The sequence below is a fragment of the Oncorhynchus nerka genome, linkage group LG28 (genome assembly GCF_034236695.1).
Source record: "Oncorhynchus nerka isolate Pitt River linkage group LG28, Oner_Uvic_2.0, whole genome shotgun sequence".
In the NCBI taxonomy this organism is placed as follows: domain Eukaryota; kingdom Metazoa; phylum Chordata; class Actinopteri; order Salmoniformes; family Salmonidae; genus Oncorhynchus; species Oncorhynchus nerka.
The window spans coordinates 84,443,188-84,457,167 of NC_088423.1; the positions used below are offsets into that span (position 1 = coordinate 84,443,188).

The following is a 13,980-nucleotide window of genomic DNA, read 5'->3' on the forward strand; positions in this document are numbered from 1 at the left end:
TTGTTCTGTTCTTCTCCTTTATGGGGTATAGGCCTACAACAGCAGTACCTTTCACACACATATCACCTAAAGTTTAAACCAATGTTCTGTACGTATTAGTACTGTAAAATGTACTATAAATGTAAGTACTAGACCACATTTTTTCATTATCTTCCCCATAAAGATATATCCTAGAAATGATTTAGGTAAAAGTGAACTTGAAGGTATATGTCCATACCATGCAGCCAATCACAGTGTGTTTGGACAGGTCTCTGGTTCCTCCTCCACTGTCCATGTGTGACAGCTGTGACTGACTCCCCTGGACCTGTGAGCTGTCACAGAGGAAGAGGGGCATTGCTGAAATGCCAAAGCACTCGTTTCTTACCCTGTGGCCATTTTGAATGAACTCCAAGGCACTTATAAGCTCGATGTTATGCCACTGTTGAATATAACACTATATGATGCCCCTCTTCAGACTGTGAACAATATCTTGAGGGACTTGTTGTCGTGCTCCTCTCATCTCTACTGTGCGTATCACTGACAGAACACTTCAGCATAGATAATATGACACCCTTCCCAGGGACAATCCCTTTTAAAACATTACACTACATTTGTCTGCTTTAATAACCGTTTATTTTGTCGTTGGAGATCAGAGTTACATGACCCCATCTCTCAGGTGTTATGATTCATAGTGTGGGATACACAATTATTTTAAACATGAATTTGGTTGGAGGAATTGGTAACATATACAACAATTACTATGCCATTATTTATTCATATATATATGACTCTATCAATCCTTCTTTGAACTGCTGTGTTGATCAAATGTAAGTTATACTACCAGAAAGAAATGAGCAATTCCAGTCAAAGATCATGTTGTTGTTCACCTTCACTTCCTTGGGCATAAACTGACCCCCACTCCCCAAACTGACTTCCTTGGCTGTAGCCTACGTCTAAGAACAGTGTTTGAAAAAAGAACAGATGTCTTTGAGGGGGTGCCACTTTCTCGCCCATAACCCATACATAGTCTTATCAACGGTAAAATGTACTGGATCAGCGAATCGCCGAAGAGAGCCATAACAAATGCAGGCCCAGCGGAAGAGAGCAGCTGCCGTTGTTTCCCCAAAAAGGTTTTGGTATCCATGGGGATCTAGTAACTCCTCTGCTATAGTGCATATTTGACAAGCTACAGTCGGCTCGAGCTTGCACTCCAGCTTCACGTTCAGTGTGGTTTAGACGCGCAGAGCTTCTCAGCGTTTTAATTCAGTTTGTTTTTTGTCAGTTGGTGAGGCCACCCCAACAACACAGCAGTCATGGACGCCATCAAGAAGAAGATGCAGATGCTTAAACTAGACAAGGAGAATGCCCTGGACAGAGCTGAGGGAGCTGAGGGAGACAAGAAGGCAGCGGAGGACAAGAGCAAACAGGTTGGCATCCATAGAGAAATCGGGTTCTGTCTTATTTCGCACGGGTGCGTCAAATGTTTGGGCAACGGAGTGCTTTGGAGCGTTCTCTCTCTCGATATGAATTAAATTAAGTCTCAGAGGATGAGTATGAGGATCAGTATTTATTGTTGTATTTAATCGTATTAGGAATATATTTGTTTTTAGGGCGTGACAATATTTTATTATTGGACTCCAGGAAGTTTTAGAAAAGATTTCCTGTTTGACCGATTCATTTATTATGCAGGATTAAGCCTACTATAAACTAATATTCTTTGATCAGCGTTAGATTTTTTTACCACAAAACATGAATAGCGTAGTCTATTGATTAAAGTATGCCACTCTAGTGTTGTGAGTGGATTGAATAAATTAAATGTAAATTATTGTACAAAGACAAAGATATAATGAAGCATTTGTAAGTGTTTGCCTTCTGTCCATGACTCGTGGCTTTTGTTTTCTTTCTTTTTTTGTCTGTTTCTGGCTGTGCGTCCACTCTGTGGCACACCCCAATTGACTGATGATATTATCCACCAACTATCAGCTTGAGGATGACCTGGTAGCGCTGCAGAAGAAGCTGAAGGGAACAGAGGATGAGTTGGACAAGTACTCTGAGTCTCTTAAGGATGCCCAGGAGAAACTTGAACTCGCCGAGAAGAAAGCCACAGACGTAAATTGGCATAAACCTGTCCGAAGTGTTAAAGTACTTTCAGGGGAACCACGAACAGTCTGCTAACATTGAACCTCAACATTTTTCATTCTAGGCCTAGTCATCATACATATTAGTTAGGCTTATTTTATTGTTACAGTTTGGAATAGCCTACATAATTGTTTATGGTTAATAGCTGCGTCTTCATTAGGCTCGACCATTGGCCATATTCCACATGTGTTCATTGAAACCGAATAAGACTGAGCAGACCAACTGTAGGCCTAACAAATGTGCCTTGTGTGCCACCCTCCTCGAAGATGCAAGCAGAAGGTTAAATTTAGCTGTGTACCCTGTTTGGTTAAAATAGAACTTAGAACTTCAGTTAAAAGTTTGGTGGAAGTTTTTGAATATTTTAAATACCTTTAATTTAGATTTGTAGGTGTCATACATTATATTCCACTCGTCAAATGAAAACGGTTCCTTTTCCTCTTATTGAGAATGTTGTAGGGGACGCCAATAATTACACTTTGTTCTTATAGGACACATGCATCTTATTGTGTCAGTTTAGAAAGAACACCAAATTATGATAGTAATTATAGTAATAAAAAAAAACATTTAAACAAAAATGGTACCAAAAATATTTATACTTTAAGTAACCTATAGATCTATCATTATTATGAATTGGGATAATCATGTTACTTTTGTACTTACGTAATCGATTTTTATTTTGATATACAATTAATATCTTTAAATACATTTTAAATGCTTATTTTAAAACGTTTATTATAGGTTAAATCCCCCCATAATAAGTGAATATCCCAGATATGATGCGCAATCACAGCACCACTAGCATGAGCCTGTAGGGGGAAGGGGGTTGGGGTGCTTTGAGCAGAGTGCCCCTTATAGGCTAATGGCCAATAAGTCATTATGACATAATCATATTATCTCACTATAATACAATACATAAAAACCTCTTTAATAAAATATTTAGGATATTTTGAGGCAATTTTGCGCAATGTATGAAATGTGTTACTTCCGGTGTCATTTAGCGCAAGTCCCAGCCTCCCCAGTAGCTGTAGGAAAAAAACACAGAGACGTGAGCAGATTTTCTCATCCCGGCATCGTTGCGCGTTTCTGTCCCGAGAACCGTTAGAAAAAGACGTAGGCAATAGAAAATAGGCAGTAAACAAGCGAAATGGCCGGGCTAACGTCGTTGGAAGCTGTAAAAAGGAAAATTAAAGCATTACAAGAGCAGGCTGACGGTGCAGAAGAGTCGGCAGAGAGGCGGCAGAAGGATCTGGGTCTGGAGAGGGATGCGAGAGAATCCGTAAGCCCTGGCTAATAATTTAAGACAATTAGTCTGCAGCCTGCCTGACGACAGTATTAGTATAAATCTGATCAACACGCTTGGTAGAACGATAGACAGAATATAGATGATTTTACGGTACTAAAAAAAACCTATATTTTGTCTGTCAATGTGATGTGCTAAAAGGATGGAGAAATGAGACAGTGAGAATCAATTTAACGGTACAACGTGCCAGGCAGGAAGGCTCCAAAATAAATACATTATCTTAGGCTGCTGCAGTTTCAGCATGCTCTAGTCGATCATACACTAACATCCTACACCTCAGGTAGCTACAAACATTTACATAATTGTTAGCTTATTATGTTTATATTGGTCAGTGCCTTTCCAAACATACCAATTAGACCTATATAAATGTATATTTTATACAATCTTGTCTATAGAATGTTATATATAATGCTGGAGATGAGCATGAAATTACAGGGGCTCCCGAGTGGTGCAGCGGTCTAAGGCACTGCATCTCAGTGTTAGAGGGGTCACTACAGACCCTGGTTCCATTCCAGGCTGTATCACAACCGGCTGTGATTGGAAGTCTCATAGGGCGGCGCACAATTGGCTCAGCGTCGTCCGAGTTAGGGTTTGGTTGGAGTTGGTCGTCATTGTAAATAAGAATTTGTTCTTAACTGACTTGCCTAGTTAAATGAAGGTTAAATAACCACAGTGTGGTCTGGGCCCTTATCCCTTTCTCACACATTTAAACCTTAATCCCCTATAGTGTTAAGAATCCCCCCCACAGAAGTGTCCAAATATGACCCCCAACCTCCTCCATTACACATCTCTCCTACACATCTCTCCAGATACTGTATCATGCAAGAAAGTGTGACTGTCTGAGTGTGCATCAGGTTGACATTGTGGTTTCCCCATGTTGTGCTCACTTAGGCCGAGGCTGATGTAGCTTCCCTGAACAGACGTATCCAACTGGTTGAGGAGGAGTTGGACCGTGCTCAGGAGCGTCTGGCCACAGCTCTGACCAAGCTGGAGGAGGCTGAGAAGGCTGCTGATGAGAGTGAGAGGTGAGCAGAGCAGAGACTCCGACTCTGTATCATATACTACACTCTTAGACAAAAAAGGTGCTATCTTGAACCAAAAATGGTTCTTTCAGCTGTCACCATAGGAGAAGCCTGTGAAGAACCACTTTTGTTTACGGGTAGAACCCTTTTGGGTTCCATGTAGAACCTTTTCCACAGAGGCCTCTACATGGAAGCCAAAAGAGTTCTACATGGAACCTAAAAGGTTTTACCAGGAGTCAAAAAGGATTCTCCTGTGGGGACACCCTTTTGGAACCACTTCTTCTAGGAGTATAGACACAGCCATCATCAGACCCGCAAACACAGCCATCATCCCGTCAGTCTGTCTCAAACACAGCCATCATCAGTCTGTCTCAAAAACACAGCCATCATCAGACCCGTCAGTCTGTCTCAAACACAGCCATCATCAGACCCGTCAGTCTGTCTCAAACACAGCCATCATCAGACCCGTCAGTCTGTCTCAAACACAGCCATCAGACCATCAGTCTGTCTCAAACACAGCCATCATCAGACCCGTCAGTCTGTCTCAAACACAGCCATCATCAGACCCGTCAGTCTGTCTCAAACACAGCCATCATCAGACCCGTCAGTCTGTCTCAAACACAGCCATCATCAGACCCGTCAGTCTGTCTCAAACACAGCCATCATCAGACCTCAAACACAGCATCATCAGACCCGTCAGTCTGTCTCAAACACAGCCATCAGTCTGTCTCAAACACAGCCCCGTCAGTCTGTCTCATCTGTCTCAAACACAGCCATCATCAGACCCGTCAGTCATCAGACCCGTCAGTCTGTCTCAAACACAGCATCAGACCCGTCAGCCTCAAACACAGCCATCATCAGACATCATCAGACCCATAAACCGTCAGTCTGTCTCAAACACAGCCATCATCAGTCTCTGTCTCAAACACAGCAGTCAAACACAGCCATCATCAGACCCGTCATCTGTCTCAAACACAGCCATCATCAGACCCGTCAGTCTGTCTCAAACACAGCCATCATCAGACCCGTCAGTCTGTCTCAAACACAGCCATCATCAGACCCGTCACTGTCCAAACACAGCCATCATCAAACACAGCCATCATCAGACCCGTCAGACCAGACCCGTCAGTCTGTCTCAAACACAGCCATCATCAGACCCGTCAGTCTGTCTCAAACACAGCCATCATCTGTCTGTCTCAAACACAGCCATCATCAGACCAGCCATCAGTCTCTGTCTCAAACACAGCCATCATCAGACCCGTCAGTCTGTCTCAAACACAGTCATGTCTCAAACACAGCCATCATCAGACCCGTCAGTCTGTCTCAAACACAGCCATCATCAGACCCGTCAGTCTGTCTCAAACACAGCCATCATCAGACCCGTCAGTCTGTCTCAAACACAGCCATCATCAGACCCGTCAGTCTGTCTCAAACACAGCCATCATCAGACCCGTCAGTCAGCCATCATCAGTCTGTCTCAAACACAGCCATCATCAGACCCGTCTCAAACACAGCCATCATCAGACCATCAAACACAGCCATCAGACCCGTCAGTCTGTCTCAAACACAGTCTCAGACCCGTCTCTGTCTCAAACACAGCCATCATCAGACCCCGTCAGTCTGTCTCAAACACAGCCATCATCAGACCCGTCAGTCTGTCTCAAACACAGCCATCATCAGACCCGTCAGTCTGTCTCAAACACAGCCATCATCAGACCCGTCAGTCTGTCTCAAACACAGTCATCAACACCAAACCCATATAGATGACATCAATCCACATGACCACAGTAATAATATTATCATTTCACTCTTAAACGTGTTCAGTAAAGGATGCATTATAAAGGGATTGTATAATTTCAGCCAGTAGTTTTAGAAGAAGCCAAGCCAAAATGGATCCCCGCAAATTGTGCACAATTGTGTACAACGACATCCATTTCTTATGATATGTTAAATCCTGCATTTTTTTTTTTTTTTTACAATATTCTGCAATTCATATGATACAGTATGTTATGAATTCCAATAAGTACAATATTTGACAAATTTGTAAGTGCTTAAGATCAAGTTCAATCTCTTTAACTAGCACACTTATTGAGAAGAGTTCATGTAAAATATGCATAAGCACACTGTACCAGATTTATTGTGTTACAATAGACAAGTGCCAAATGTAGTTATGGCCCCCACAGTGTGTGGACTGTTGGGCTGCAGATTAATGTCCTCCTGTTCCTTTTAGTTGATCAACATTTTATTTCTTTAAAAAACAAGACAACATGCAATGTCCTCCTATCCCTGACATATGTTCCCCCTGTTTATTCCGTCCTCCAGAGGCATGAAGGTGATTGAAAACAGAGCATCGAAGGATGAGGAGAAGATGGAGCTGCAGGAGATCCAGCTGAAGGAGGCCAAGCACATCGCTGAGGAGGCTGACAGGAAATACGAGGAGGTGAGTTTCCTAGCATTCCTTAGGCTGATACTTTATGATATACAGTACCTTCGGAAAGCATTCAGACCCCTTTACTTTTTCCTCATTTTGTTACGTTACAGCCTTATTCTAAAAATGGATTAAATAAAAATAAATCCTCATCAATCTACACACAATACCTCACAATGACAAAGAGAAAACAGGTTTTTATATATTTTTTTCCAAGTTATTAAAGATAAAAAACAGAAATACCTTACGAAATTGAACTCATGTGCATCCTGTTTCCATTGATCATCCTTGAGATGTTTATAACTTGATTGGAGTCACCTGTGGTAAATTCAATTGATTGGACATGATTTGGAAAGGCACACACCTGTCTATATAAGGTCCCACAGTTGACAGTGCATGTCAGAGAAAAAAACAAGCCATGAGGTCGAAGGAATTGTCTATATAGCTCCGAGACAGGATTGTGTCGAGGCACAGATCTGGGGAATGATACCAAAAAAAATGTCTGCATTATTGACGGTCCCCAAGAACACCATGTCCCTCATCATTCTTAAATGGAGGAAGTTTGGAACCACCAAGACTCTTCCTAGAGCTGGCCACCCGGCAAAACTGAGCAATCGGGGGAGAAGGGCCTTGGTCAGGGAGGTGACCAAGAACCCGATGGTCACTCCGACAGAGCTCTAGAGGTCCTCTGTGGAGATGGGAGAACCTTCCTGAAGGACAACCATCTCTCCAGCACTCCACCAATCAGGCCTTTATGGTAGAGTGCCCAGACGGAAGCCACTCCTCAGTAAAAGGCACATGACAGCCCACTTGGGGTTGCCAAAAGGCATCTAAAGACTCAGACCATGAGAAACAAGATTCTCTGGTCTGATGAATCCAAGATTGAACTCTTTGGCCTGAATGCCAAGTGTCACATCTGGAGGACACCTGGCACCATCCCTACGGTGAAGCATGGTGGTGGCAGCATCATGTTGTAGGGATGTTTTTCAGCAGCAGGGACTGGGAGACTAGTCAGGATCGAGGGAAAGATGAACAGAGCAAAGTACAGAGAGATGCTGGATGAAAACCTGCTCCAGAGTGCTCAGGAACAAAGACTGGGGCGAAGGTTCACCTTCCAACAGGACAACGACCCTAAACACACAGCCAAGACAACGCAGAAGTGGCTTCGGGACAAGTCTTAGAATGTCCTTGAAAAATTGAAGGGGTCTGAATACTTTCCGAAGGCACTGTACTTCTGAGGTCTTTGTGTGTGTGTGAGTGTGAGAGAGAGAGAGAGAGAGAGAGAGAGTGAAACAGACAGCATATAGACCTGTACATGAAACTAAACATATTGATTGCTTGGTTCATTGTCCTATTATGGGTGAAAACAGGTCGCCCGTAAGCTGGTCATTATTGAGAGTGATCTGGAACGTACAGAGGAGCGCGCTGAGCTCTCTGAAGGGTAAAAACCTTGGAACCAACCACAAAATACAGCACAATTTACTGCTTTGGAGACAACCTGCTGTTACTCTTATTGTGTGCTTATTGCCCTGTTATAACTCTTGTTTCTTTCCCCCGTCGGTCCTCCTATTGCATTCGTTCTTTCTCCTCCTCTGCTCCTTCAAACATACATAAAACACCAGCAAATGCGCTGAGCTTGAGGAAGAGTTGAAGACAGTCACAAACAACCTGAAGTCTCTTGAGGCTCAGGCAGAGAAGGTAGGTGTCTGTTTAGACAAATGTATCTCTTCTCAGGTTGTTGCAGTCAGTTATATCCCCATTGCCTGCTAGTATAGCCATAGAGATAAAGGGAGGTAACTCTATTGAGTAGGCCCACACATTTATGCCTGTTATCCCTTGAACCATGTCGGTAGTGATGTGATGATGACTCTCTGACCTGTGCTCCACTATGTCACTACAGTACTCACAGAAGGAGGACAAGTACGAGGAGGAGATCAAGGTTCTCACAGACAAGCTAAAGGAGGTGAGTTCCCTTTAGCATTAGCAAATTAGCCCCTGTTCCCATTCACTTTACCATTAGCTAAAGTGGGACATTAGCGTTAGCATGTTAGCCACTAGATCTTCTGTAAAGTGGGACCATAGAAAGGGTGGAGAACACTAGACATTGTATTATATATCTATGTTGGAACATGTTTTGGTGTGGTGAGGATGGGAGACACTCATCACATCTTGTCTTCCTCTTGTGCCACAGGCTGAGACCCGTGCTGAGTTCGCTGAGAGGTCCGTGGCCAAGCTTGAGAAGACCATTGATGATCTGGAGGGTATGGACCTTTTTTCTTTAATTTCATATATTGTGAAGCATTTTCTATGTGAGAATGTGAGGTAAGTTGTATAGTAAAACAGGACATACAGTGGGGAGAACAAGTATTTGATACACTGCCGATTTTGCAGGTTTTCCTACTTACAAAGCATGTAGAGGTCTGTGTCTCTGTGTCTTTTATACAGGTAACGAGTTCAAACAGGTGCAATTAATACAGGTAATGAGTGGAGAACAGGTGGGCTTCTTAAAGAAAAACTAACAGGTCTGTGAGAGCTGGAATTCTTACTGGTTGGTAGGTGATCAAATACTTATGTCATACAATAAAATGCAAATTAATTACTTAAAAAATCATACAATGTGATTTTCTGGATTTTTGTTTTAGATTCCGTCTCTCACAGTTGAAGTGTACCTATGCTAAAAAATTACTGACCTCTACATGCTTTGTAAGTAGGAAAACCTGCAAAATCGGCAGTGTATCAAATACTTGTCCTCCCCACTGTATACAGTGCCTTCAGAAAGTATTCACACCCCGTTGTATTGTGTTACAGCCTGAATTTAAAATTGATTACATTTTGTCACTGGCTTACACACAATATCCCATAATATCAGAGGAATTATGTTTTTAGAAATGTTCACAAATTCATTTTAAAAATGAAACGTTGAAATGTCTTGAGTCAATAAGTATTCAACCCCTTTGTTATGACAAGCCTAAATAAGTTGAAGAGTAAAAGTTTGCTTAGCAAGTCACATAATAAGTTGCATGGGCACACTCTGTGTGCAATAATAGTGTTTAAAATGATTTCTGAATGACTACCTCATTCATCTCTGTACTCCACACATAAAATTATCTGTAAGTTCCCTCAGTTGAGCAGTGAATATCAAACACAGATTCAACCACAAAGACCAGGGAGGTTTTCCAATTTCTTGCAAAGAAGGGCACCTATTGGTAGATGGATAAAAATAAACACATGCATTGAATAACACTTTGAGCATGGTGAAGTTATTAACAATACACTTTGGATGGTGTATCAATATACCCAGTCACTACAAAGATTCCTAACTCAGTTGCCGGAAAGAAAGGAAACCGCTCAGGGATTTCACCATGAGGCCAGTGGTGACATTAAAACAGTGAGGGTTTAATGGCTATGATGGGAGAAAACTGAGGATGAATCAATAACATTGTAGTTACTTCACAATACTAACCTAAAGGACAGAGTGAAAAGGAAGCCTGTACAGAATTAAAATATTCAAAAAATGCATCATGTTTTCAATAAGTCACTAAAGTAAAACTGCAAAAAAATATGGCAAAGAAATGAACTCTATATCATGAATACAAAGTGTTATGTTTGGGGCAAATCCAACACATGGTGGCTGCATCATGTTATGGGTATGCTTGTCATCTGCAAGGACTCGGGAGATTTTTAGGATAAAAATAAACAAAATAGAGCAAAGCGAAGGCAAAATCCTAGAGGAAAACCTGGGAGACAAATTCACCTTTCAGCAGGACAATAACCTGAAACACAAGGCCAAATATCCACTGGAGTTGCTTATCAAGATGACATTGAATGTTCCTGAATGGCCTAGTTACAGTTTTGGTTTGAAAATCTATGGCAAGACTTGAAAATGGCTGTCTAGCAATGATCAATAACCAACTTGACAGAGCTTGAAGAATTTTAAAAAGAGTCATGTGCAAATATGGTCAAGTCTAAACTTTCATCACCCCCTCTGTGGTGTCATCAGATAATGTATCTACATTCTACACAGTCAGTTCTGTGCTAGGCAGACTAGGTCAGTGCCACAGGTGACATTATGCAGACCCACAGTCAGTATTTGTTAGGCTAGTGCAAGCCAGGGAAAGAAATGTCTCATGCTGTTATTGGTGTGACTGTGATGCTGTGGAATTACAAAGCATTCACAATGGAGCTTTATATAATTTGGTTGGAGACCATGTTGTCATTTCCTTCTGGAAAAGAAAGCAGCGACACACTATACCACTCAAGGTTTCAGTTAGTCATTTCCTGATTGGTCTAAACAATCTAACAGGGCATTAGTGGCCTGTGCACATCCTATTGTTCCCTTATTCTTTTTCGGTTTGACATTCTATTTTATTTATTTGTTCTCTGACAATCCATTGTTTTTTTCCTACCTTTTCCCCTCCTTTCTTTGCTCTGTCTATCATCTCTGTTGTTGTCCCCAACCTCCTTCATTATCACCCCATCGATGTCATCTCCTCCACCTCTCCTCCTCCTCCACTCCACCCATAATAGATGAGTTGTATGCACAGAAGCTAAAGTACAAGGCCATCAGCGAGGAGCTGGACCACGCCCTCAACGACATGACCTCCATGTAATCTATCACCTGCTTGTGTCTGCTTGTGCGTTGTGCGTAGGTCTCACCCACTCACAATTGTTTTTCTACTGTATACTCCCTCTAGTGGCATATTGTTCTGTATGTTTCATTTGTTTGGATTTTTCCGACTCACATTTTAGTTTCAGTGCCAACTAATCTGACTCACTTTACGCTTCTGCCATGCAACAGCAAATAGCTTTTGCCTTTTGTAGTTAACTAGTGTTTTTTTTGTTAGGCTGAGAAAACTATATAGAATATAACATGCATTGTACAATTAAAGTTGTACAATCAGTTTTTACATGCTTTTAGAAACATCTAAATTGAACTTCCAGAATAGTGTACCTCTCAACCTTTTTGAGTACCTGGCTCTGCTTTCTGTTCTGTGTGCTGTGGTTTCCACCCTGCATGTCATATCAGTCACGTGTCTTTCTATGATTTGTCCCCCCAACGCATTTTGTTTTTCCTCTCATTCTTTTCCAGTTAAATTGTTTACATCATTTCACAACCATCACAGACGCCACCTGCTTGTTGAGAGGCCTCTCTCTACTACAACTATGTGGCAGTATCGCCCAACATCCTGTCCCCTATGTCTCCACGTCTCTTCTCTACCACAGCACATTGGGTCTCTGCTGCTGCTGCCATCCTATAGACCACCTTTTGTACAGAACCCTGACTCATTTTGCTTTCCGTAAAATAAACTTTACATCCATCCATGTCAGCCGTCCTTACCCTTCAAATCCGTAGTTCTTAATTTCCTTCATTTAATTTCCTGTCTTTAAATGTTTCTCTGTTTATTTTATTACTGAGCAGCTTTGAATAAAACCGAAAGCTCCTCTTCACAAACTTATGTTTTTTGTTTTTGATTTGATTTCCATCACAGCATTATGGTACTATGGTAGTAGTATGAACAAAACATGTGCTTACATTTGGACAAAAGCACATCCACAGAGCGTATTTAAAAAATAAAGTATACAGGTGTTTATTGACAGGGATAGGCAAGAAATTAAGAGTGAGAGAGATGGATAAAAATATTGTGTAGAGGTGTGGTGGGATTTGACCCCACTCAGGCAGTGGATTGTGTAAGTGCAGATGTGATCCTTTAGGCAGAGGGTAGAAAACAATGGTATTTGTTGTGTGTGCTGTTGTGGCATCTTTCTGTACTAACACACTTTGTTCTCTCTATTCTATTTTCTCTTAACCTGCTTTCTGACTGCAAAGACCCTCTGTACCGGCAGCTTGAGAAAAATCTTCTTCTTTCCAATGAACTGAGAGTGGTGTTAAATCAGGATTAAACTATTACTGGATGTGTTGTGAAATTAGCACTGTGCTCAAATTAGAAGAAAGGCACTTTTCATTTGTGGCGCAAAATGAAAATACCCTTATTGTCTTGGCATGTCATTGGCCGTAGACATTTGTCTGATGCTGTGATGGAAATATAGGTTAATGTGTGTTTCTGACACAAACCTAAGAGTGAGGCAAAAACATATACATATTGGATAATATTTATCGGGAAGAATGAATTGGACTGTAGTTAATGCGGAGCATCAGAGAAATGAAATGCATGTTCACATTGCAGGTGAAGAGGGCAGGTTTCACAGACTCACAGATGGATTTTAGTTTAGTTAACCAACATCTGGAATTTTTATTTCATGAACAGCAATTTGATTTAGATAACATAAACTGGATCACTGTCTATAAGTCTATGACTGAAAGATTGTCCATTGTACAGGAGTAATTCTGGGCATAACCTGGGTCTGTGAAACTGACCCACAATGTATGATAAGGCTTGATATGAGTGTGCATTATAACAATATCTACTGACTGTGGTTGACTAAGGATATACACAGGGACCACCTTTTAATGTTTTAACTATAACAATCTTCATTCAATATTATTGGGTCTGTGAAACTCTTGGTTAAGTCATTTTCATTGTGGTCAAAAATTATAGTCTGCAGGCTTCATTTTTATGTTCCACACATAGTGATGAATTTAACATGTTTAATGGTACTGTATATTGACAGACAAACTCTATCAGGCTAATGATGAGAACTTTGATATGTGTCAAATGTTGGATCAGACACCCATCATGAACCTCAATAACATGCAACAACATGGTCCATTATCACACAAGACTGTGACCTGGTCCAGCATTACACCATGATCACACCAACACTCACCTGCTGTGACCTGGTCCAGCATTACACCATGATCACACCAACACTCACCTGCTGTGACCTGGTCCAGCATTACACCATGATCACACCAACACTCACCTGCTGTGACCTGGTCCAGCATTACACCATGATCACACCAACACTCACCTGCTGTGACCTGGTCCAGCATTACACCATGATCACACCAACACTCACCTGCTGTGACCTGGCTGTGACCTGGTCCAGCATTACACCATGATCACACCAACACTCACCTGCTGTGACCTGGTCCAGCATCCAGATCATTACCTGCTGTGACCTGGTCCATGATCACACCAACACTCACCTGC

At 41.7% G+C, this 13,980-nt stretch overlaps 1 protein-coding gene across 6 annotated transcripts; it reads left to right on the forward strand.

The window, feature by feature from the left end:
* Nucleotides 1–995: 995 nt before the first annotated feature.
* On the forward strand, nucleotides 996–13,854 carry LOC115117594 (tropomyosin alpha-1 chain). 6 transcript variants are annotated; one of them, XM_029646080.2, is made up of 10 exons: nucleotides 1,002–1,406; nucleotides 1,963–2,088; nucleotides 4,310–4,443; nucleotides 6,763–6,880; nucleotides 8,239–8,309; nucleotides 8,491–8,566; nucleotides 8,769–8,831; nucleotides 9,060–9,129; nucleotides 11,396–11,474; nucleotides 11,958–12,686. In XM_029646080.2, exons 1-10 carry the CDS (start codon nucleotides 1,293–1,295, stop codon nucleotides 11,959–11,961), a joined length of 855 nt encoding a protein of 284 aa, XP_029501940.1. In that variant the 5' UTR covers nucleotides 1,002–1,292; the 3' UTR covers nucleotides 11,962–12,686. The 6 variants fall into 6 exon arrangements, with proteins under 6 accessions (XP_029501941.2, XP_064869276.1, XP_029501940.1 ...); XM_029646081.2 differs by lacking the exons at nucleotides 11,396–11,474; nucleotides 11,958–12,686 and adding an exon at nucleotides 12,696–13,613 and having other exon boundaries at nucleotides 996–1,406; XM_065013204.1 differs by lacking the exon at nucleotides 11,958–12,686 and having other exon boundaries at nucleotides 1,001–1,406; nucleotides 11,396–11,951.
* Nucleotides 13,855–13,980: the final 126 nt, after the last annotated feature.

Bases quoted from the DNA above. Each gene is read 5' to 3' on its own strand.
- LOC115117594 (XM_065013204.1), top strand. From the start codon at position 1,293: ATGGACGCCATCAAGAAGAAGATGCAGATGCTTAAACTAGACAAGGAG. The intron at 6,881-8,238 runs GTGAGTTTCCTA...GGGTGAAAACAG, and splicing joins CTGACAGGAAATACGAGGAG to GTCGCCCGTAAGCTGGTCAT. The intron at 8,832-9,059 runs GTGAGTTCCCTT...CTTGTGCCACAG, and splicing joins TCACAGACAAGCTAAAGGAG to GCTGAGACCCGTGCTGAGTT.